The sequence below is a fragment of the Nomia melanderi genome, chromosome 2 (assembly GCF_051020985.1).
Source record: "Nomia melanderi isolate GNS246 chromosome 2, iyNomMela1, whole genome shotgun sequence".
In the NCBI taxonomy this organism is placed as follows: domain Eukaryota; kingdom Metazoa; phylum Arthropoda; class Insecta; order Hymenoptera; family Halictidae; genus Nomia; species Nomia melanderi.
The window spans coordinates 7,507,452-7,534,796 of NC_135000.1; the positions used below are offsets into that span (position 1 = coordinate 7,507,452).

Genomic DNA, 27,345 nt, shown 5'->3' on the forward strand with positions numbered 1-27,345 from the left:
ATCAATATGTGAAACATTTATATAAAATAGCTTTGTTTCTGCTGTTGTATCTCTAGTGAAAATGAAAAACGCTATAACATTCCTTCGATCTTTTATTTTCCTTCTTAGTACAAAATTTGGATGTCCGGAAAATCTAATAATTTTAGGGTAGTTTCTTTGATTCATTAAAATATTCAATATTATAACTGGTGCAATATTGGAGCCTACAGAGTTCAAAGGGTTAATAACAGTCTGACTACTTCGATTCGTGCAATTATACGAACACGCGTTGTAATACTTTGGTTTCGAAGCTACAACTTTCGCGATTTATATGAACACGTAACTTTCTAGGAACAATAGAATAAACTGTAGAATAAACGTTCATAAAGTATTAATTTACGTATGGTTCCTCATTAATTAATCTCAAAGAACGTCGTTCGTATCTCATTGATACCGAATATTTCCAGCGAAAAACTCTCGACTGCAAAGGGTTAAAGACAAATATATAACGCTCGGATTCCTCGAGATCAATTGAAAATTTTCACGAGTCTGACGTGACATTGTAGGTCAAGGGGTTAATAATTCAATCGACGACAGCGAGTCGCGCAGGACCAAGGGGACACCCGGTATCGACGCCAAGCCCGCGATAGAACGAGCATTCAAATGATCGCGCGCCTGTATATATTAATTAGAAAAGTAGGTTATTGATCCGCGGGAAACCGGCGGACAAATTGCTGGAATACGGGCCGCCGGACGTGTATGAATTTTCATTAAACAGTGAAAAATTTAAAAAAAACCAACCGGAGCGAGGGGAAAAAAAGGGAAGTCCGAGCGGCCGGCGCGCCGGCAGCGGCAGGGGGTGCAACGAGGGCGGGAAATACGAGTTCCATTAGTCAGCGCGTAATAACACAGGCCGCGGGCGAACGTGTTCATTCTGCTCGAACGCAATTTTTTTTCTTAATTAAAATACTGGAAAACATCGCCCGGTTTATTGCGCGTTGAATCGTCCGTAAATGAGAACGAAAGGAAAAATAAGGGTGGGATCGCTAATTTTTGGTGGGTTGACGAGGATCGAGCTTGGGACGCTTCGCGGTTGGTTATACGGGGTGGGTTGATTGTATGGGAATGTGAGAAAGGTTATGGTGTAGTATCTTTTAACCCTTTGAACTCTGTAGGCTCCAATATTGCATCAGTTATAATATTAAAATATTAATATTAAAAAAATATCAGAGAATTTTATTCAAACTTTGTTTTTAAATTTTACAATTGTCTCTTTATAAAAGTAAATCGATAAGCTATATAAAATTCTCTTAAAATTCTCTGATCTTTTAACCCTTTGAACTCTGTAGGCTCCAATATGGCACCAGTTATAATATTAAATATTTTAATGAATCTTAAAGAAACTACCCTAAAATTATTAGATTTTTCACGCGTTCAAATTCTGCACTAATAAGGAAAATAAAAGATCTAAGAAATGTTATAGCATTAATTTTTGCTAGGAGTACTATAAAAATTAGTTTCAGTTGCTGATAAATTACAAAACAACCTGAAGTGCGAACGGTTAACACAACAATATTCCAGACTCGAACACTTTTTTGCAAACCGCGGTTTCTAAATACATTTCAGTGGCACGGTGAAACGATGCACCCTGTATACCGGGGTGGTTTATACTTGTTATCTCGGAAGCGCGCGTTAATGTCCCTCGCGGTCGAGATAAATCGAGCGGCCCGCATAAAAGTTTCAGTGATCGTTCTCGCGAGTGTTAATTTCGAGAAAAATCGTTGGTGCACGTTCGGGGTCGCCATCAAAACTGATGATGAAGCCTGGCAGGTCGTTCTTATGGGTGTTTATCGAGTGTTAGACGAATTGTACGACGTACGTGATTCGAATCGTCGTCAGTCCAAAATTCAACAATTTTGTCAACTTTAACCATACCGGTTGTTTTCCTATTGCAATTTGTCAAATAACTGGCTACGAAATGGAGGTAAACAAATTAGATCAATATTTCTTAGTGGACACAAGAGGGAGGATGAAAACTGAAGAGACAAATAATTGAATGATATGGGAACTGATATAAAATTATAAATGAATAAAAGAAAACGTAGAATTTTAAATAAAAATAATAGAAATAACATTAATATATATTAGAATATATTAGAAATAATATTAATATATATTACAATATATTAGAAATAATATATATGTACTTCAATGAATTTTAAAACGATAATATACAAATTTTGAATAAAATGAAATTTTTATATGAAGTTAATGGTGCTCATTGTATATTTCCTCTTCAGTTTTTGATCGTATCATACGAAGGTAATAAACATTTTTTGATTGGTTTACATGGGACCGGTAGAAATGTTTGGATCGTATTACACGAAGTCTAAATATTTTTATCACATTGCACGAAGGAAATAGCAATTTTTTGACCGTGCTAGATGGGGGCAGCAATAATTTTTTTACTGCTCCATGGGGGCACGGTGGAAATTCCTACATCGTATTATACGGGGGCAGTAAACATTTTTGAATCGTATTATTCGAGGCCGGCAATAATTTTTTGATCGTCTTATACGGGCTATAGAATAGCAGAGAATTTTCGGTCGTTTTGTACGAGAAAAGGGGTGAGTCTTCGATCGTATAATTCGAACGAATAATGAATCATTCTCCACTTATAGTTTAGTCTTGAATACTTAAAGGAAACGAAATAAAAAATTACATTTGTCGTAAAAATAAATTTTCTCAATTTCAATTAAAACGTTTCTTCTCTTTCTATTTATTAAATACTATTAAACTAAACATTTTCATGTACCAATGTCGATTATTTATTACTGAACCATCTGGTTCCCAATTATATTGTTCCATATAATCCAACAATAAAATAATTAATTTTGCAAATCATTTACAAATTCCTATACATTACTAATTAAATACTATTAATCCAACCATTATCAGATACCAATGTCAATCATTTATTACCCAAAGTACATTTGACTGTCCCTACCATCTTGCTCCCAATAATATAATTCATACAATCCATCAATAAAATAATTAATTTTTAAAACCATTTATAAATTCCTATACATTATTAATTAAATAGTATTAATCTAACCATTATCGGATACCAATGTCAATCATTTATTATTCAAAATACATTTAACTCAACTCTCAGCCCCAACCATCTTGCTCCCAATAATATAATTCTTATAATCCAACAATAAAATAATTAATTTTCAGAACCATTTACAAATTCCTATACATTACTAATTAAATACTATTAACCCTTTGCACTCGAGAATATTTTTCTCAACAAATATTCATTATTTTCTGACGAAATATCAATGATATGTTTTACAACTAACATAAAGAAATACCTTGTATAAATTAAGTGACAGAACTAGTTTATTTCGATGTTCCATGTGTCGATACATTATATAAAATTTGATAGTGAATTCTAAATTTGATCATTTTGTTCGGTCAAATCAAATGGCGATTGAAAGGCGCCGCTCGAGTGCAAAGGGATAAACTAACCATTATCAGATACCAATGTGAATCATTTATTACCCAAAATACATTTAACTCAACCCTCAGTTCCAACTATCTTGGTCCCAATTATGTAGTGCGTAGAACCGAGGCCTCTCGCACTAATGTCCAGTGTCCGTTTCGAGCGGCGTTAATTTCGGAAACAGTGATCCGTGAAAAGAATCGCCGGCACATGGGGCCGGCCGCCGGATATGTCGGCGGATTGTTCTCGGGGCCCAAGGACGACGTCGGTTTCGGTCGCGACGTCATACGTCGGGCTCCGGTATCTCGTGAATTGACTCATTTTCAATTAACGACGATTTTAAGCGATTAAAGCGAGGCCGCCCGGCGGCGTGGCACGCCCATGTATGACGAGTACCATCTGCCGGTGCATTTCAGCCGCCGTGGTGCGCCCTGACGGGCTGGAAAAATTTCACGTGTTCCCGGGGACACGGCCGATCAGTGGTTCTCAACTTGTCCGTGAATATTTTTCCTAAATTGATATTCTCTTGACTGGTGCGATAGTCATGTTGTTTATTAGAAGTATTGGCTTCTGTATTTGATGGAACCACTGAGTACAAGAGGTCTCAATTTGTTGAAAAATATTTCTTTATAAATATTACATTATTGTGGCTTCTACGAGAATTATTATTTGTTGAAGGTAATAGATTTTGTATCTGATGCAATTCTAAGTATAGGGATTCTTATATTGGAAGATTGTTAACTCCAGGTTTTATAATGTAGTTGTTCCTTCAATTACAGTTGATAGTTAAAATTAATATTGTAGAAACGAAGGTTGAGAAATGGTTGAATTGTACTTGCAATGTTAGTGTATGGAGAAATGTCTGTGTTAGGTGTTAAAAACAATGTGAAATGAAATAATATACTTTTTCTGTGTTATTATTATAAGTTAGTAGTTTTGAAGATCATACGAATGACTCATAAGTGATTAAAAAGCAGCTTGCTGCATTATTATTTTTGTTAGGGTATTCTAAGCTTAACACAAACATTTGTTGAGAAAAAATTGAGTTAATGAGAACCGCTGAGCCACACAAACTATTTGCCCATTCACTGGAACACACGCTCGTTCGTGGGTGGATGGTTCTTCAGCGTCATCCGATGTGTTTAGATAGGCTTGGTTTTAGGGACCAGGTGAAGGGGACCAGAGGTGTTCCGCCATATGGAGAAAATCCTGATGGTTTATTAATAATGACCGTTTGTCATGGGGTCAACGTTCATATGTCAAGAGTCAAGAACTACTTTATACACTAAACAATATGCTAATAACCCAACTGGTGGAGGCTCACAGAATACTAGATAACTAACTCCTTTACAAGATGTAACTAAAAACTAAAATAATAAAAAAAAGAACATTAATATTTCTCGTAACAAAAATTCTACCTTACAGTCCTCCATAGAACACCACCCTCCATTACCAAACTCCACGAAAAATTGACTTTTTCATCACAAACTCTCGTCTCGGACCAGCAAAAAAACAACCATCAACATCCCTTCGAACAAAAGCAAAAAATCCCACCTTACCGTGAAAACCAGCGTTCTCCGTCGTCGAGCTCCATGAAAAATCAACCCTTCCATCGCAAACGGCCGGCTCCGTGAAAATCTCTTGGTACAAAACCATCAATGGAAACAATCAATACTTCCCATAACAAAAATTCTACCTCACAGTCCTCCATCACAAATTCTCGTCCCACAAAAACCTCTCGTCTAGAATCACCAAAAAAACACCCATCAACATCCCTTCGAACAAAAGCAAAAAATCCCACCTTACCGTGAAAACCAGCGTTCTCCGTCGTCGAGCTCCATGAAAAATCAACCCTTCCATCGCAAACGGCCGGCCCCGTGAAAATCTGTTGCCTCGCGGGGCCATCGGCCGTCAAGCTTCAACCGTTGCCGACATGAATCAAGAGGCCGCCGCGCGGCGTCGATTTTCGATACCGGCCGCCACCCCTCGAGTCCCGCCGACACCCTTCTCCGGAGGGTGGTGATGCTGGCGGTTGAAACGGACGGGACGACGCGTGTGGCGTGGCCGTAAACAAGCGTGCAACTTTCACGAGGACTTTACGTGGCCATTACCAGCGACCCATTTCCCGATACGAGGTTCACGAGCACCGACAAGCTCTCCTGCACCCGCCAAGCTTCGTAAGATAATTGTTCATCGGTTGGAGGGTGGCCAGGGGGACGGCGGAGGGGCAAGAGACGGGGGAGAAGCGGCGGTTAATTCCACCACACGCGAAACACCGACGTGTTTCCCGTTTATCCTGGTCGGGGATCTCTGTCCCCGGATTCGGGCGCAGTGATTGGAAGTCGTCTGTATTTTCCCTTCATCCCCCTCGCTGCCTTCTTCGTGTATTACCTACCCTCTAACCGGTGAATTCAAGATCTGCTGATTTATGGGTGGCCATTGAATGCGCCGATGTTGCTGGTCCTCTTTTGATTGAGACGGGGGTCGAGAAATTTTTGGCTGGGGATGATTAGGGGTTGGAGTGGTTAAATCTGGTTTTCCAATTGGTCTTTGCATTGAGCTTTTAATTGGTCTTTGGACTGGATTTTGAATTGGTCTTTGAATTGAGTTTTGTTTTATTAATTATTAGGAATATTTTATGTTTATTGAATTGTGAAATGGATATTCAAGCAGAACAATCCTTCAGTTTAAGGATTGGTAACTTTTCTGCAACTAACGACTTCGGAAATAATCATCTCCGAACCAACCCTCATTAAGTGTCTCATCTTTCAGCAAGAAATGTAATCTGCGACTTCGATATTACTTTGAAAAATTTATTACAAACTGAAACACCTGTATCGATATAAAAATCTATTAGTTCTTAACGTTACGAGATGAATATTTTTAATCAAGGTGTATCAATCTAAGATCATTGAGAAAAACAAGATAATAAACATAATCGATTAAAAGACCAAGGTTATTTAATAATCAAAAAACTCAAGCCCACGACAAAAGTCTACCACAGCCCGAAACGAGCATAAGAGGAACGGATTAATTACTCAGCGTTCCACGCGAGTTTGCGAAGTTCAAAAGCTCAATCCCAAGGTATAACAATATTACCCCGAAAATCATGAATTCCCCGAATTATGTTCACACAGTTTCGCAAACATAAAAATAAACTCTCCACCGTCGCCCGTTTACCAAGGGCTGATCTCACCCCCGGAGTCTCGCAACAACACGAACAAAAAATAGATTAGCCTCACACGTGAACCCTACACTCTGAACTTTCACAATTTTCTAAATTCCCACCCTAACGTCCCTCGTAAACCCGCCACACCGGAACTTTCTTCCTCGGCGAACACGCGTAAAAAAGGAAACACACGCATACAGGCGGGCAGTTTACACGGGGAACAATTATACAAGCCTCATTATTTAAAAACAACAGCGCGAATATATCTCGTGAGCCGTAAAATGCCGGCGTAACGGCGGCGGACGCGTTTCGATTACGCTGCGGAAAGGGAAAAAATGAACCACTTAGCCCGAATGGCTTAATGACGAGCGGCGACACGCGTGCAAAGCGTACCGGAGCGTCCGTTTCGAATCGAATCGACTGGTATCCAACGATACATTTTATTCTCGCGGTAAAGGGTAGTAGCAATTTTTTAAATAAACAATTTCCATAGTCTACATTGTATGGGAACTCGAAAAATCCTCGTCGACCTCAAAGTTACCATTTTAATCATTCTTATTTACACTAGAACTACCGTACCAGTCAAATGACTGTTTTCGATTTTTCTGTTTCACAATTATTGATATCTTAAGAGCATTGAATATTCGAAATGGTTTTGAACATAAATAGTTTTACTTGAATAATATAATGGATGTCTGAAGAACTCGAAAATAATATATTGCTCTAATTTTTATAGGGATTGCATATCGATCGTATTAAATGTTCGGAAGTTCTTCACTGGAAACGTGCAACATTTCTCAATGAGATATAAACAACGTTTTTTGAAACTAATAAACGAGAAAACGTACATACTCAAAGAAACGAGGTTGCATTTCAATATGTCACATATCGATGCATTATACAGTTATCAAATCTGGTGGTGACTAAGAGTCATCTTTCGAGCGCAAAGGGTTAAAACGTAACTTGCTCTTTCAATCGTAACCTCTCAAATTCCTTTCTCTCATTAACCTTCAGGATCATTAAAACCACTAAGTCACTACAATTCCTGTCTATAAAAAAATATCACGACTTTTCCAAATGTTAACACATACCGGGTAATTTTCAGAAAACTGTAACGATGGCAATTTTCAGTGAAATCAATTTATATCATTATATGTATATATGAACAATTCAGATATCATTATGTAATATATTTTAAATAGATAATTTGAATAAAATTGAATATTTATCTAATGCTGTGGTAATTAGCAAAATTACATAGCTGTCTTTATAGAAAAACGAGATTTCTCGTTGCCAGTACGCAATGTTAACCGCTAACTCACAAACTTCTATCTACAAAAAAACGTCGCAACAGACCTTTCCAAATGTTAACCATTAAATCACGAAAACTATCTATAAAAAAATGTCACGACTTTTCCAAATGTTAACCATTAGATCACGAAAACATCTATCTAAGAAAAACGGCACGACTTTCCCAAATGTTAACCACTAAGTCGCTAAACCTTCTCCCTGCAAAAACACGTGGCAAGGCATTTCCAAACGTTAAAACGCGTTTCAATTACGCCGCGAGAGAGAAAAAACGAACCACTTAGGCCGAGCGGCTTAATGACGAGCGGCGACACGCGTGCTACGCGTTCCGGAGCGTCCGCTTCGAATCGAATCGGCTGGTTCCGAGCGGCCGTAGATATCCAGCTGAACGATATATCCTATTCTCGCGGCAATTCCATTAAAATCTATGAAACCAAGTATCGGTTATTAAGCGTGCCCGCGCGCATCATCGGCCGCGGTCACCGATGTTGCTCTCGTGACATCGCATTAACGATAATGCCGGGTAACGAGTTACTCGCCTATCGATATTCTCATCTCGCGAATCGATGCGCATCCGCGAGAGGATGTCGCCGTTGGCCCGACGTCCGCGTGAAACGGTGTCACGGGGTTAGGCTCGGGAATGAGCGTTGCTCGCTGGGAATTATTCATTTTGTTTCCAGTCGACGTTGGACTCGTGAGACTGGTTTCGACGATTGTGGGTGGGCGAGGGAAAGATACTATTTTGTTTTGGTCACTCGGTAGAATTGTGTAGCTGAGAATTTGCGGAGAATCTAATAATTTTAGGATAGTTTCTTTAAGATTCATTAAAATGTTTAATATTACAACTGCTGCAATATCGGAGCTTAGAGTTCAAAGGGTTAAACCAAATTTCGAAAATCTAAATGAACGGATAACAATCTCTCTAAGAACAACAGAACAAACTACAGTAAACGTCAGTGAATCTAGTATCAAATAAAATGGCAGATTTAACCCTTTGCGGACGAGGATTCTTTGAAATGTAGAAAACCTTCGACAGATGAAGCTAAATTATATATTGATTGCTTAAATAATAGCAAAAACAGAAACTACATACTAATCTCTTGCTGTCCGAGTAATTACATCATTTGTCTGCGACTCAGTCTTCCAAATGTGAACGTTTCATCTCGCTGAAATGTCGACATTCGTCCGCAAAGGATTAACACTTAGCCAACCGAATGGGGAGATCTCCCACTTTTCACTTAGCAACGTATTGCCTTTTATTCTGTTTATCTTTTCTTTCGTTACTTAGTAAGTCTCGAAGTCGAATTATTTGCAGATCAAATACGATTCTTTTTTACAAAACACAGTTTCTAACCGAATTGATTGAATGAGTTCAATTGAAGATAATGGAGGAGGTTGTAGTTATAGTTCTTTTTAGGCGGTTGCCTAAGTGTTAAGATGGTAGAGAGCAATGGCGGAGGTGATGTGAGTGGTTTTGATGGTTCTAAATAAAGGAGAGAATGAGAAGGTATTATCTTCTTTGGGTCACCCGGTGTAGTTGTGTGGCTGAGAATTATTAAAATGGTAGAGGGCAATGATAAAGGCAGCGTTTGTAAGTGGTTTTGATATTTATCTGTGGTGAGAGGGAGAAGATATTTTGTTTAGGTCACTCGGTATAATACTGGAATTATATGATGAAAGTTAGCAACGGTGGAGGTAGCGTTTGTGAGTGGTTTTCATGTTTGTGGGCAAGAGGGAAAGAAGATTCAACTTTGTTTAGGTCATCCGGTACAGTTGTGTAGCTGGGAATTACTAAGATGGTAGATAGAAATGGCGGAGGTGATGTTTGTGAATGGTTTTGATGGTTTGGAATAAAGGAGAGAGAAAGAGAAGGTATTATCTTCTTCGAGTCACCCGGTATAGTTGTATAGCTGGGAATTATTCGTTTTGCTTCAGTGGACGCTGGACTCGCGAGACTGGTTTTATGTTTATGGGCAGTTGAGAGGGAAAGAAGACACTATTTTGTCTGGGTCATCCGGTATAGTTGATGATAGTAGTTGAAGATGGTTGAAGATGGATTGTATAGTGTTTGGACTGAGTTTCAATCATCCAATCACCCAGTATAATTAACCCTTTGCACTCGAGATATATTTATTTCGCTAGATATATTCCTGATTTTCTAATGAAATATCAATGATATGTTTTATAATTAATATTAATATAAATAATATAGAAATTAAGTGATAGAACTATTCTATTTTAACGTTTCATGGATAATTTCGTTAAATGAACTTTAATATTGAATATCAAACTTTGTAATTTTACTGTATCAAACCAAATGGCGACTGTGAGTCGCCTCTTGAGTGCAAAGGGTTGAATAACTAAGTTATAAACAACATGCCTACAACTACATTCCTAACAATGTTCCCCTGTGACTGCGAATGCAATGAAATATTCTCGTCATTCGTTTATACAGTTTATTCATACAGGGTGGCCTTTAACCCTTTGCGGACAAAGATTGTTGAAAATATAGGAAACCTGCAGATTCTGCTAAATTAACACTAGAACTACCGAGCATTTAATACGATTAATATGCAATTCCCATAAAAATTGTAACAATAGATTATTCTCCATTTCTTCAGACATTCATTATGGTACTCGAATGAAACTATTTATTTTCAAAATCATTTCGAAGATTCAATGCTTCGAAGATATCAATAATTGCTAAACGAAAAAATCGAAACCAGTCATTTCGACTGGTACGGTAGTTCTAGTGTTAAACATTCAATGCTTAAATCGCAGAGAATAATGAAACTGTGCACTGATTTCTTACTATTCGAATAGCTAAATCATTTGTTTGTAATTTGGTATTCCAAACATGGCTCCGTAAAGGGTTAAGTCTGCAAATGACGAAGTACGACCAGCTAATTCCCAGGAATCCTTCGCAGTGATTAATCAAGTAAATGGAGCTGTACGATAATAAACAGAACACACTTAGACGCCATAATAAATAAAATCTCTTGTATCATTCAAAAGTTCCTCGCTCAAACGTCTCTCAAAGTGAACCCTCCCCAGATCCCCGTTAATAATACCAACTCAAACTGAAATTCCATCGCACCGAGCATTCGCCAACTTGCACCGCAATTTCAAATATCGACACAGCGCCGCAAGAAATTCCCCGAAGCCATAATAAACAAAATCTCTTACACCATTCAAAAGTTCCATGCTCAACCTAATCCCAAATCCAACTCTCCCCGATTCCTCGTTAATCCGACTCAAACTTCCATTCCGCCAAGCCTTCAACTCGCACCCTTACCGCAATTTCAAATATCGAAACAACGACACAAGAAATTCCCCGAAGGAACAGCTAACCTCAAATTCGACCCTCGCCCCGACTCGACGATCACCTGCAGCATTCCAACAATCCGCAGGCCGGCAATCTTTCCCGCAACAATTCCCAACACCGCGATATCCCATAACCTAAAACCTTATTGCCCCTCGTATATCCTAAATCGGCGCAATCTCCGGCGCCGTAAAACAGCGGACACCGGGCGCATAAAGGGGTTAAATCCGCAGAAAATCCCGGTTAAGCCCGCGGAAGCCTCGAATCACAAGAAAACAAGCCGGCGGAACGGGGGCCCGGGTAATTGAACATTATTGCGTCCGGTCGGACACTGGAATTATATTATTATATTCCAGTGGGGTTGGCGTGTCGCGGAAATAAACTCGGCCGCTGCTTGTTTGCGTTTCTCGTGACCGGTCCTCGGCCCTGTTTCTCCGGAGACGTGGGACGCGAACGCGGAAAAACGGACGAGGAACACGGGAAATCCCCTATCTACGGCTCGGGACGGCGAAGAAACGCGAGGAGGGGAGGGGCGGAGCGAGAAGGAGGGGGCGCGATGGTTCCAGGGGGCGGGACGGGCGGCTCTTTAATATTTGCTCGCTGCATCTCGCGGACTCTCCGGGGAAGATCGATGCGACTGTGACCTCCTTCTCCCGTCGAGTGTTAAATTAAATTATTATGATCGTTATCGTCGACCGGCACCGGGACGCTGCTATCTCCCGCTGGATCGCGCGTGCCGGCACACACCTGCACTTTCTACGGGCCGGCGAGAACCGGACGCCGGCAGCCGCGAGGACGAGAGTCGGGCGACGATCGTCGGATCGTTTTCGATATCGGACGTACATTCTCACTCTGCGGTCGACAGGTTACCGTTACCGTTCGCTTCGACGAGAGGCTCGGTTGAATCGTATAGAAATCTGCTCGGATAAATTTTACAGCGGGCAATCTTCGCTAACGTTTCGGTGTAACGTCTCGGACGGGAATAGATGTAGTTTATATGATTTCAACTTTACTTAGATATATGATAAAAGTTGTTGGAATAACTGATCGAACAGAATTCTTAAAAATCGCGTTAACTAACATAATCATTGTAACTTGAAGATTCTCTCGCAAGCTTCGAAACGTTTAAAATCGGCTGCAAGAAGAACCGAGGAAAATTGTAAGAAAAACTATTTTAAAATTCGTATCTTCCGACTTAGTTCTCTCAGCGCGTGTTCCGCCATATTTCTTCCGCACCCGGAAAGTAAATTCCGTGATACGGGACGAACGGGAGACACAAAACCGATCCCAGTCGCTGCAGGCGTCTTCGATCCAATTACCGACTTCAGCTCCGTTTTTTCGGCGATTTTCGGTCCCGCCAGCGATTCCCTCGGGGAAACCGTGTAGGAAGGGTTCAGGAATCGGCCGGATCCCGATCGCCGATAAGGGATCGCCGTTATCGCGAGCGGATCGATCGGGAGAGACGAGGAAAGACAATCGCGGTCGTGTGCCGAGGTGAAACGCCGCTCTTCGAGCGGAGTTCTCCGGCAACGAGCTCCAATTTCCTGATGGAAGTGGATTAATATAATTTGATGGCGGCCCCTTTCACCCTCCCCCACTTTGCGCCGATGCCGGAGAGAGAATTATGCATCTCGCGGCGCGATCTCGCCGCGAATTGCCGCCCCAGCGAGCGATGCGCGCCCTACGGTTCGCCGGAAATGTTTGCGCGACCGGCCAATACTCCGGTGACCGGGTGACCCGTGTGTTCGGCAGCATACTTCCCGAACAACGATCACGCGCCGTGATTGATTGCACGACGGACGATTGGCTGTGACGGTTTTTCCGTTCGATTTTCCGTCCCTCGATCTCGCCCAACGGATTCCTCTTGCCAGGGAACCTTTTCAACCGGCACACGCCGATTTCAACCCTTTGCACTCGAGAATATTTTGCTCAACAAATATTTGGTATTCTCCGATGAAATGTCAATGATACTTCTTACAACTAACATGAAGTACCATAAATTAAGCAATAGAACTATTTGTATGTTCCATGTGTTGACACGTTATAGAAAATTTAATATTGAATTTCAACTGGCGGTTTTCAAATAAACAAAATTATGATTGAACTATAGTTTGCGAATCAGCAATCAATTCATAGGTGAATCTGACAAATTAAATTTAAATGATAAGGATCTTCTAGATTCTTTTGTACTAATACTCAAGCTGAATCGAATGGTCCACTGATCGACCATGGATCACAACTCAGAAATAAATCGATTAACTCTACTAAAACAGTACTATTGTTCCGTTTCCTTGTGTAAACATTTCTTCTCTACAATTCCCAGATTTATTAACGGTGAACTGTAATATTCGTTTATAACTGCGCAGCAGCAACAGTTGTTGGAGAGCCAATGATAAACTCTGCACGGAACAAAATGAAACCGGAGTGCACGAGATAAAGTCCTATCGAGTGCATTTTTCATAGATCAGTGTTTGCGACTCTGAATTTGCATGCATTTCCGCGATGATTAACACGTTGTAACGAGAACAGGGAATATAAAGGACACGGCGATGCTTTCCGATTAAGTTCAATGGAACCGAGGAGCACTGTATTTCGAAATTAATTAATTGGGATCGTCGGCTATTGCGCGCGACGAAATTAAACGAAATCGCCGTGAAATCCTGTCTACGATAAACTCGATGTATCGCGCGCGTATCGGACTTACATCGATAAAACCGATTGGCATTTCGAAACGCGGCACGTTCGCCTCGCGGCGCATGTTTTTCTCGCAATTTCCGACGAAGCGTTCACGAATTATTTCTAGCGAATTTTAGTTTCAATCCCAACCATGCGAAACGCTAATTAAACCGATATTACGAGCGACGCCAGGATCTTCGGTTCTGTAGACTTCAAGAATAACAGGGAAATTGTATTTACATTTTATATTTCCCTCGGAGAATCCTTTTTTATTTACGTTTACCTCAAAGAATGTTTTTCTATTTATTTCTACTCCAAAGAATTTTTTTCCATTTTATATTCCCCCCAAAGAATATTTCTCTATTCATATTCACTCCAAAGAATTTTTTTCTATTTCACATTCTCTCCAAACAATTTCTCCCCTGGTTATTCGAAAAACTTCTATTTAACATCTACCCTAATAAATCTTTTCCTAACTTACATTCGCTTCGACAAGTCTCTTTCCGATTTGTGTTCGCCCCAAAGAATCTTCTCTCGAGAAATCTTTATCTAATTCGTATTAACACATTGCAGTCGAGAGGTGACCCTCACTCACCACATGATTTCACACAGTAAAACTATAAAATTTGATATTTAATATTATACTTCGTACGATGCATCAATTTGAGAAATATTGAACTAAAACAGCTTTGTTCCTCAATGTACGTGTGATTTTTCGTCGAGTTGGTTTCACAAAATATCGTGTTTATCTCATCATAAAATATTCAAATATTTTTAGTTGTAAAACTTCCGAGTGCAAAGGGTTAACACATTGCGTACCGGCTAATTTTCAGAGAATTGAACTTATATCACTATCTACAGAAAAACTCAAGTATCACATTGTCGTGCAATATATTTTAAAAGCATCATCCGTTCAACACAACTCTAATATTCTTTTAAATGCTGTAATTAGCGAAATTGCACAGCTAAGTGTCTCCACATAAAAAAGAGATTTTTCGTTACCAGTATGCAATGCGTTAACTACAAAGAATCCATTCCATCTGTCCGTTATCCGTTCCCTCTATTTACTACGAACAATATTTTATTGCACAACCACGTCAAAGACTGTTCCTCTGTATTTCCCGAAAGATTGTTTCATGTTCGCGTCAAAGGAACTTCGCTCTTCCTTTACATTTTCATTGTTACCGAGGAATCTTCCAATCAGCGAACGAAAATCCCTCGTTCCACCCGTGAGAATGGAAGTTTCATCCTCAGTCTAATTGGGAGTTCGCGGTGTATTACGCGAGAGCAGTTCGTTCGCTTGAAAGATGACGTTTAACGTGTTGCTGACAATTATACGGGGAACGCATGAGTTACAGGTTGCAGGCGAGCTGCGAGATTGGTAAACGTTTAAACGGCGATAACTCCATCTCGAGATGACTGGGCAATGGGAAAATAAAAATGGACGACAATTGCCTCTGTCCGGAGTAACGAGATTTTTATGATTTGACGACAGTCTGCTCGTAAGGGGGCAAAGTCCATCGCGCGCTACATAATGGCCGCCTATTATTCTCTTCCCGCGGAAACGGGAACAATGGCGAATCGTGGACAACAGAATATTTCTATTTCTATTATTTCGAACGACATCTGATTGATTTTTGGCCGTGAAGACGGTTTCACGCGGTTTCTGCCGAAAGACTGGAATTTTCACTGGGAATTGTTTCCTCAGTTTAATCAGTTCTCAATTGAATTTTCGATGATTCCTGTAGTTGATTCTATATTCGTTATTGGAACGGGGGAAAAGTTAATTCAGAATAGGGCTGAACTTGGGAAATTTGAAAATTTCAGAAGCCTTTCGACACTTTCGGTAGAAATAGTGTTAATTGTGTTAATTTGAATAGAACGTTATTTCGTAAATTAGTCGTTCCAATATAATTATCATTTGTAATACACTAAACTAAAATTCGTTGCAATGTGAGCAAATTTTATTGAAATATTCTTTAAACGTAAAACATTCGAAACTGAATGGTCATAAGGTAGATACTGAAATCGAATATTCAGTATTTGTTTTATATAAACAGAATTAAATCGTGAATTATTTTCATTTCATTCAAATTAAATTTCATCGCTCGGGTGTTACAAAATATTGTTTTTAATATAAATACTTTGGAAACTAATTGTTTCTTCGATAGTATTGGAATAATTAAAACTGTTAATTAATTATTCAATTGTTCTGTCAGTCGGCAACGATTCTATTCACCACTCGCGCACTTTGTGCATTTTTAACCAGCCCTATTCATCTTGAATCTCGCCAAACAACTTATCCACGTCGAGCGCCCTTAAAGGATTAGTTTCAACTGTTGAGAACGAAATGCGAGAAGCACGAGCTTTCGAGATGAGCAATTTTCGTAATACAAAGGTGAAAGCAGATGCGTATTATCCGCGCGCCGAATTATGTTCTTCAATGCGGCAAGCGTTTCACTCGCAAGTGCATTTTTCGAAGGGGTGTGCAACATCGCGCGAGTTCATCCGATACTTTTCACATTTTGCACTCGCTTTTAACGCGTGAACTCCGATCGAGATCGATTTTGAAAAATTTATTTCCGACAGATCCGAGGGAAGACTTTTCCTACATTTATTCTAAAAGAATCTGAAAAGATTCCATTAACCTTTTGACCTACAATATCGCGTCAGGCACGTGACGGAAATTTTAAACCGAATTTGAAACATCTAAGTGTCATTTGTTTTCTTTAAATATAAATTGAACACTTTCTTATTATCAATCGTTAACGTTTTTAATCAATTATTAACGATATAGTATTTGTATCTTGATTAAGAAATAAATCATAGAGCAAGGGGTTAAATTCATGAATTTTTAACCCCTGCGGACGAAGAATCTTTGAATTATACAAAACCTTCAGCGGATGAAGCTAAATTATATATCAACTGCTTAGATAATAGAATAAAGAGAAACTAGTCTCCGAAACTTGAACACTTCAAAGGGTTAATTATATTCGAAAATGTGAACGACGACGTTCGTCGATTTATAACGGAGTTTAACATTCAATTTTGAAACGTTTCGTCAACTTTTGGTTAACGTGGACATTCGGATGAACGATATCGTCAATACCTTGGGAAATATCATTCGCGATATAACGCAGGGGAGTTTACAGAAATTTCATTTCGAAAACCCGACGGAGAAAAGTTCAAATTTGCCGAATAATATTATTGCAATGTTTGCATCTCTGATATGTATTTGCTGCTACTGCACGCGTGCTATACACAGTTCAAACAATTTTTTGCCTTGCACACGAGGGTGGTAGCAATTCCTCGATCGCGTTGTACGGGGTGGCAGCAATTTTTTATCGTATTGCTCGAGCACCACGTCATACTAGAACAGTAATAATTTTTTAACCGCGTTGTATAGGGGTAGCAACAATTTTGTTGTTACACGGGGGTAGTTGCAATTCGTTTAAATAAACCAATCAATTCTCATAGTCCATATTGTACAGGAACTCCAAAAATCCTCGTCGACCCCATAGTTACCATTTTAATATTTCTATTAAAAAGTAACCTACTTTTTCGATCCTAACCTCTCAAACTCCTTACTCTCGTTAACCACTCTCAGGATCATCAAAACTAAGTCACTAAAATTCCTCTCTACAAAACAATGTCACAAGATATTTCCAAACATTAAAACACCTAAACTATCAATAGTGACTAAAAATAAAATACAACAGAATGGCTAACTCCATTTCAGTATTTCCAAATTTTAGTACCAAAACGATGAAACAGTGCTCCTATATTACACGCCATTCAATCAAATCCCTCCATTTTTCGATTCGTAGAGTCAATCACTATTAAACGAAGCTAGAAGCTTTGCAGTCTCGCTAAAATAATCTCGTACCACAACCCCTAGCAATATTTTTGGTCCCAAAATGCGCCAGTAAACTTCAGAAATCAATCCCTCCAGGAAACAACGCTAGAATTAGCTTCACAGTATCGCCAAGATAATCTCACACCTTTAATTCCTATCAGGGTTATTTTACGTTACAATATTTTATATTGCAAAACATGTCAGTAAATTTCAGAAATCAACCCCTCCAGGAAACAATGCAAGAATCAGTTTCACAGTCTCGCCAAAATAATCTCACACCCTTAATTCCTATCAGGGTTATTTTACAATATTTTCTATTACAAAACACGTCAAGAAATTTCAGAAATCAACCCCTTCGGGAAACAATGCTAGACTCAGTTTCACAGTCTCGTTAAGAAATCTCACCCCTAATTCCTATCAGGGTTATTTTACAATATTTTCTATTGCAAAACATGTCAGTAAATTTCAGAAATCAATCCCTTTAGCAAACAATGCTAGAATCAGTTTCAATCTCGCCAAGACACTCACACCCCGAACTCCTATTGCGGTTATTTTCGGTAACTAAATAAATGTCTACTGCCAAGTAAATTCCAGAAGAAACCGAGGCGGAGCATCTCGCGATTCGCCGCGAAGTTATAGAACAAACGGCGTCGCCAGCCGAATCCGCAGCAGCAGCAGTAGCAGAATTTTTAATACGGCCGGACGCACGCTACTCCCCTTTCGGTTCTGCCGCATAGAGTGACACAGCAGCGACCGCATCGGGAACTCGAGCCGCGGGGAAAAAGCGCCGTGTGTCCGGGACACGGGTCACGCGAGCGATCCACCGGAGCCAAACACGGCGGAACATAGTATAAAGTGACTCACCCTCGACTACGAAGCAGACCAGCAGTAATCCCAGCCTCCAATCCATGATCCCTCGTCGAAGTCGGTCCTAGGAACGTGTGGAGCCTTGACAACAGCGTATCCGCACAACAGTCACAAATACCACTGACCGAAGTGACCCGTGCGCGCACTGGATAACCTCAAAAAACCGTTCCACAAGAACAACTGGAAAAGAAACGGACAGTGCCGAGGGTGAAACCCGACGGAAATAGGTCAGAACCGCACAACGGATACATTCAAAACGGGCACGGAGAGGTCGAGTCCCGTCAGCGAGGGTGGCAGGACAACGGTCAACCTTCAAACAGTCACGGTGGTGTTCTCTAGAGCACACACGCCGGGTGGTCTCGTCCGCGGGGACTCCCCTTGACCTCCCACCACTCTCACGAGGCGGAGTGACACGCGTGACGATCGCGCGAGAGGCACGCGTCTCGAGGGGACAAGCTCAACCGGCCAGGCATTTGAGCTGGAACGGTGCGCGCGCTACAGAACGCGGCGGCGGTCGCGTGTCGAGTGGTGCTGCCCCAGCGCCAGGCTAATGCAGCCGTCTCGACAAACCCCCCACCACGCGGCGCCAGTCTCGCGAAGAGCCGAGCGCGGCCGAGCGAGGACGGCGACTCGCGAACGACGGACTGCCTGTGCGGGAGAGGCCGCTGGTGGGGGAACGTAATGACGGACTGGTAGCGGCTTTCAGGGGCGGCTGCCGCGGCGCGGGCTCCTTTCAAGCGATGTTCACACCGAATTCAGTGGATTTTACAGGTTTATTAACCCTTTGCACTCGAAAGGTTTTTGCTAGAAATATTCAACACACTTTGATAAAATATAGACGATGCTTGCTGCGACTAATGTAAATAATTTAATCGATAAATTAAGAGACAAAGTAATTTACTTTGATACTTCACATAATGATGCGTTATACAAAGTTTAGTATTAAACATGGAACTTTATAATTTTACTGTATCAAACCAAGTGGTGACTGAGAGTCTCCTCCCGAGTGCAAAGGGTTAACCCCTTGCACTCCAAAAATTTGTCACTAGAAATATTCAATTTATTTTTATGAGAAATAGATGACATTTTTTTAAACTTAACGACGAATCTATTCATAAAATAAGGGGAACAATGGTATTTTATTTCCACATTTCACGTACCGACAGATTACTCGAGACTTAATGTTAAATACGAAATTTTACAATTTTGATGCACCAATCGAGTGGTGACTGAGAGGCACCTTTCGAGTGCAAAGGGTTAACCCAGTGGCGTATTATTTACTTTCGATAGTAAGATTGTTTAACCCTTAGCACTCCAGATGGTTTTGTAATCTATCAGCAATTGCAGCTAATTTTTATAGTATCCCTAGCGAAAATGGAAAATGCTATAACATTTCTTAGATCTTTTATTTTCCTTCTTAGTACAAAATTTGGATGTGTGAAAAATGTAACAATCGTAGGATAGTTTGTTTAAGATTCATTAAAATATCTAATATTATTTCTGGTGCAATATTGGAGCCTACAGAGTTCAAAGGGTTAATATTTTACTGTTGACGATTGGGAAGATGCGACGGAATTTTTCATTCTACTTCTAGTGGAAATTTCATTTGTGGATAATACATTGGTAATAGTAGAATAGTTGTTTCCTTTGATCAGTGTGTAAAGAACAGCATAGAATATATCTAGCGAATTTTCGAAAGTTCTCCACTACAAATATTCAATATCCCTTAACCCCTTGCCCTATGAGTTCTTTCCCAACTCTGATTGCTCCGACTACTTCGTCATTAATAATTCATTGGAAAAAGAGAACAAATCTAGTTACTTTCTACGATTTCGGTGCTTTGTAACGTATGCCCCTTCTTGACCATCCCTTAAAAACATTTTCTTACAAAAATTGTATACTTCATCCTTAATAACTCATTAGAAAAACATAATTTTGATGCTTAATTCATGCCTGTACTCCAAAGGTTAACAATTCACAATGGAAAATCATTATATAATCAATACTTAAAAAAATCACGTAACCTTAGTTCTATCAAATCAGTTTAACACTAGGTTTACGGGCATTTATTGTACACTTCATTCTATTATTCCTAAAAGAATTGATGCTCGTTTATTTAGATTGTGGAAACTGGAGATTTGACAGTAGGTAATTGGGGTACATGTCAGTGTGATCAATCAAAATCGGCGTAAACATTTACAGAATAATATTTCTAAAATCCAATACGCGTCAATTTGACGCGTTGCGTAAACCTAGTGTTAAAATTGTCACGAGCCTAACACGACATATAGGTCAAGTGGTTAACAGAACATTGCTCCGTATGCACACGAATATTCAATACCCCGATACATGTCTTTCCGTGTGAACGCAGCCGAATGCCCGTCTGGCAGTGTGCTCTCCCTTCTACGTTGCCGGAGGTTCTTCTCCTCGCTCTTCGGACTGAAATTCGCCCGGAAAATTGGCGAGCTTCAGGGGTCGGCACGGAGCAGGATGTTCGGAGGCGAGAGGGACAACGAGCCAGCCGCGGATATTCGGTCGGACAACCCTTATCGCGATGATGCCCTCTCCGCCGGGATGAATCAAACGTCGAGCCGCGACGGGAGAGAGCCTCTGTATCGCGTCGCGTCGCCTCTCTCCGGCCCGTGTCGATGAATGGCGGGCTAATCCGGGGTAAATTAAACGGTCGAGGACACTTTCGTCTCGCACGATTCTGCGCGCTCGTGCCGGAAGGAAGGCGAGCATTGTTGCACGCTGGCAGGTTACTTTTGGCAATGGATTGTGGGTTTAGGGATGACGCGCGCCACTGGAAACGCTGAACTTTTCTTTGACTTTCGACGCGATCGTATAGAACGTTGGTCAGGATGTTCGATTAATCGAACTCGATTTTTTGATATCTTGAAGTTTACGATTGTAACGAATTTTTGGGGAATTGTAGGGAAGGTGCTTTGTCCTTGGTTTGGAGGTTATTCGAAATTTGTCATATTATTTTCTTATTAGTAATTGTCTCTTATGTTGATAGAATTAATGGTTATTGGTGGAATGTTTAATGTGTCGGTCGTTTTGTTCTGTGCAATATTTATATTTGCAGAAATATTTCACTACTCATGAATCAATGAATCTTCTATACGATATTAATGCAAGCAACACAATTATTTATACAATGTTTAACATACACGGTGTCTCTATTATTTTGAACTATACAATATTAACATTCCCAGAAATATTTAACAATTCCTGAATCAATGAACTTCCCGCGCAATATTAACACAAGCGATACAATTATTCATCAAATGTCTAACGTACACGGTGTCTCTATTATTCTGTCTCATTTAATATCAATATTTCCAGAAACATTTAACAACTAAATCAATGAACCTCCCACAGAATATTAACACAAGCAACACAATTACTTATAAAATGACATACATGGTGTCTCACTATTTCCTCCTATACAATATTAACCCCTTGCGCTCGAGACGTGACTCTCAGTCACCATTAAATTCAAATTAAATTTATTATATATAATATTTATATTATAATTATTAACCCTTTACACTCGAGAGGCACCTTTCAGTCGCCATTTGATTTGACCCATGAAAACGATGAAATTTAGAATTTAATATTAAATTTTTATCCCTTTGAACTCTGTAAGCTCTAATATTGCACCAGTTATATCAAATATTTTAATGAATCAAAGAAACTACCCTAAAATTATTAAATTTTCCACACATCCAAATTTTCTACTGAGAAGGAAGATAAGATCGAAGAAACGTTATAGCATTTCTTATTTTCTATAAAAATTATTATAAAAATTATATATTTTATATACCATAAAAATGATATAATTTATATACTATAAAAATGTTATATACCATAAAAATCAGTTGCAGTTGCTGATAGATTAGAAAACAGCCTGGAGTGCTAAGGGTTAAGAGTGGACAATTAGGAGAAATATTTGCATAACTGTAAATGATGCTTATAAAATTCAATATGAGTCGAATCGACTCCTTCCGTAAATCTAGCGTTAAGGTTTTCCAGTATTCGCTGTTTAGTAACTACTAGCTCTGAACTTAGGTGAGAATGTTATGTTATAGCATTTCTCATTTTCGCTAGGAATACTATGAAAATTAGTCGCGGTTGCTGATTACAAAACAACCAGGAGTGCTAAGGGTATAATGCATCGACACATGGAACATCGAAATAAAACTACTTAATTTAATTTATGCAAGCAAAGTTCTTTATGTTAATAAAACGTATCATTGATATTCCATTGGAGAATAACAAATATTTGTTGAGAGAAATATCCTCGAGTGCAAAGGGTTAATAAACCGTCTAACATACACGGTGTCTCCATTATCTCGTCCAACGCCTGTATAAAGGAGGTTAACGACCCTTTCCGGTCTATCTTTTGCAAATAAGTATCGGGACCACGAGTTTCATGACGCGAGGGGCGTTTCGCCGTGGGCTGCAGCAACTGTTCGGATGAGAGATGTGTGTTTACGGGTCGCGGGGTTGAAACTCTGTTGAGCCTGGCTCGCCTGTTACACCGGAAACGAGACGGGGATGAATTAAATGAACACTCGAGGATGTCTCCCTTACGGCTTCGTTTGCAAACGAGTGCCACTTGACGCGTTACTAATGCGTCACCCCCACCCCTAGTTTTTTGAGGGGATGCCGCATAGAACGGTATTAAATGGACACCCGAGGATTGCGAGCGACTGGTTGTAACACAATAGCTAACCGATGACACATTATATTCACCGGTGTAATCGATTCAGCCATACTCGACTCTAGGGGTTAATTTCGATGTTTCACACCCTTATTTCCTTTCACCGATCAGTTTGATTACTATGAATTAATCTCTTAATTTATGGACTAATTTAACCCCTTAACGCACAGTTTTTTTTGAAAAAAAACGACAAAAGAAAATCAATTTTGATATACTGCGCTTTTGTTCCATGGAAAAAGGCTATATTTTATTTTTGAATAAGTAAGTGTTATAGCTTACAATCCCATGTAAATGATAAATATCAATAAAACGATTTTTTTTCTTTGCTTTCACATTGTTATTTTCACAGTTTGGCCTGTTTAGCGCGCTCGAATTAACTTGAGTGTGCAAGTTAAGGGGTTAAATATTTGTTTTTTTTTAACTGAATGCTTCGTACGTACTAAATGTTATTCAATGTGTATGTTAAATATTGCCGTTGTTTTATGCAATGTAATTGAGATAATTGGATATATGGAACAGTATTTGATTTAATTAAAGGAAATGAAATATTTGACTTAGTTGTGTTCGTCTATTATATTACTTCAGTTTTGCAAATACATTTAAAATGTCTGTTATAAAGTACTTGAACACCTTCGAATAGTTTTGACTTCAATGTTGAATAAAGTAGAACAGAATTATTCGGGGAATGATGGATTTAATAGAGAAAATATATTTCCATACTCGCGTTTATAACCGTTGAAGAACAGATACGCGTTGTGGATATTTCATTAAACTGTTGCCGAAATATTCGAATACTGGAATCCGACAAATTCATGCCTATTCAATGGCTAAATTTATTTCATCAGCTTTCGCAGTGTTTGCCATCGGAACAACGAGTGTGATCATTGGAAAAAATATTAATTTAATTTCATCGTATAAAGTGACAAATTCGACACTCGTTTTCCCCGTAATACGCAAATGTATATAGTATTTTCCTAAATACCATGGAAAACAAATGCCACGAAAGGACACGTAGGCACAACCCCCATTTCCTCTTCTATTATTCACGTAATATATAATAATATGATATTATATTTTCTATTATAATTTCTATTACGTAATATACAATAATATGATATTATATTTTCTATTATATTTTCTATTACGTAATATGTAATAATCTGATATTATATTTTCTATTATATTTTCTATTATATTTTCAATTACGTAATATATAATAATCTATTATATTTTCTATTATATTTTCTATTACATAATGTATAATAATATGATATTATATTTTCTATTATAATTTTATTTCATTATAATAATTTATTATATTATATCGTCTGCATTGGATTAAAGAATATTAATTTCCAGTGAAAACCGTCTAAACTGCAAAGGGTTAATATAATCGAATCGAAGCAACGAAGAATGACACGTTCATACACCTAAACAAATTTTTCTTCGAGCATCACGAGTTCCGTCCAGAAAACGGCCGTTCCGCCGCACGTCGTCCCGGGAGACGAAAATTTGTGACTGCCTTTTGTTTATCCTCCCCCGCGGAAGCCACTCGAGCGAATTAATTAGATTCCCGCCGCTCGGGGGCGAGGGAGCGGGCAAAAAGAGGGAAATTAGCGAGTTTCCAACCCTTAACAGTCTCCAGCCAGCGCGGCGCGACCCTTGTTTCCCTTTTTAACTCGCCTGGTCGGCGCGTTTCTTTATCTCCCTTCACGGAATATTTTGAGCCGGGGACAGGGGAGGGGTGAGCATCCCTTGGAAAATCGTCAGACTTCTCGGTGCCACGGATTTCGGGGATTTTTGTTTGGGCCGGCCATTAAGAGGGCTGCGCGGAGGTCTGGGAAATGAATGCGGCCCTTCGCGTGGAAATTACGAGTTTTGTACAATAATACTGTGCAATGGAGAATCCTTGAATGTTGAAATGTTACGTGATATTTTATTGTAACTGGAACCACCGTAGGTGAAGATGACGGTTTCAGTTTCCTGTGTTTCGCGATCGTGATGTCTTAATTAAAGACTCTTCGAAACATACGAAACGTTCAACGTATGAAGCTAAATTATGTATCAACTACTCAATTAACCCCTAGGCCTATGATTTCTTTCTCAATTCTGATGATACGGTTATTTTGTGATTAATGATGTTGTCGTGTACCTTGTTTTCCACCGACTATGTTCGGTAGTTAAACTAGTACGTCGCACGCCGAATTAACTTTGTGCGAATTTTTAGGTTTGTGAAGTGGACTGTATTTACTTGTGAAAATCAGTGTAGTGACTCGAAATATGTTCGATGCTCTCTATGTGCCTGTTGACTATTTGTTTTCAACTATGATTCTCGACTCGCTATTCTCGACTCGCTATTCTCGACTCGCTATTCTCCACTCGCTATTCTCCACCCGCTATTCTCGACTCACTGGGCCTCCCAGAATCGTCTTCGACGACACCTCCGCAATGTCGTCTTCACGGGGGTGAAGACGTTCTGGTTGGCCCTTTTCGATCTGAAAATGGTTGTGGAAGGGAGACACAGTCCCTTCCCTTCTAGTCTTCCTAGTTGCTAAAGTTAATAACTAATTCGTCCCGTTTGCAATCGCCGACCGTGGCAGGTAAAAAGCAAGAAACGCTTGGCCTTAGAAACACATGCTAACGGACGGGCAAGAGAGTTAAAAATACTGGTGACTGGACACCAGATGTAAACAACAGGCAAAGAAAATCTACAGCAATAATCGCGGGCCTTATGGGTTCAGGGATTTATGGCTGCCACGGTCCCTTCTCGTAATACCGTAAAGACGATTGCAAGTTGTGAACGGGACGAAGGCTCCTATTATTTCGAAAAAACTACCAAATGTACAATAAGCCGTAGAAAACATAAAAGGTGTATACAAACTAAAAAGTACGATGGTTCTAAGGGGTCGGAGGAAACGTTAAGGCTGTAAGTGGCCTTAACAGATGTATTGGAGGAAGAGAAAAATTCTAAGCATATGTTATGCCTGTATTTTCTTTTATGTATAATAGTTGCTTACAGAGGAATAATATTTACTTTGAAGTCGAATGAACTGAGTAATGTATATATTTGTTGAATCATGTTGAAAATCTTCACCAGAGTTTGACTCGTTGTAGAAGGGGTTAATAGAAAAAAGAAAACTACGTGCTGATCTCTTGCTGTTCGAGTAATTAGGTCATTTGTCCATGATTTTTCTAAATCCATTTCATCTCACCGAAGTGCCGACTTCCGTCCGCAAAGGGTTAATACTGTTTCTACCAGTGTCAAACGACAGCTTTTGAAATTTTCCCTTATTATTTTCCAAGTTTAGTCATATATTCTGAATTCACCTTTCGACGTTTCCAACATTGATTCTAAAACTATACGAAATATCCAAAATTTAATTGAGGAAAAATTATGAAACGGAAAGAACAATTATCAGCTGACATTTCAAAAATGTCTTTTGACACGTTCGGTAGAAATAGTATCCAGAGCATCGAATAATCAAAATGATTCTCAAATAAATCATGGAACAGTGTAATGAATGTTTGACGAAACTGGAAATAATCCATTGTTACAATCTTTATAAGGATTACATATTAATCGCGTTGAATGCTCGGTAGTTCTAACGTTGAATAGTAATAAGAATGATAAAAAAATGTTACAAAAACAGTCTGACATTTAAATATTTTATGCGGGATTACGGCAATTGGCTTATGAATTCTGAACGACTGCCCTGGAAGTATCAGAGACTGATTTTGATGAGTTCTACAAAATTAGCAGAAGATCGATCGTCGGTTTTGCAATAGAAGAATACAGTCACGAAGAAACAAATGATTAGACATAGAAATTAAAGAAAGAGGATGTTTCTAAGAAACTATAGAACAAATTGACATGTATGGAAGCATTAGTGAAAGAAAATTTGATTTCTTAAGCCATTTTCATCATATCATA

At 39.4% G+C, this 27,345-nt stretch overlaps 1 protein-coding gene across 7 annotated transcripts in view; it reads right to left on the reverse strand.

Annotated features, from left to right (window-relative positions):
• The window catches only part of LOC116425562 (protein sidekick), a 133,499-nt gene that overhangs the window by 49,369 nt on the left and 56,785 nt on the right, over window positions 1-27,345 (reverse strand). For 6 of the 7 annotated variants that reach the window (XM_076364546.1, XM_076364545.1, XM_076364548.1 and 3 more), the window contains one exon: window positions 18,683-18,865. In XM_076364546.1, coding sequence (XP_076220661.1) covers window positions 18,683-18,728 — 46 coding nt within the window. In that variant the 5' untranslated portion in view covers window positions 18,729-18,865. Of the gene's footprint in view, window positions 1-18,682; window positions 19,211-27,345 lie in introns of those variants that run through there. The other variant, XM_076364544.1, reaches the window with a different exon arrangement.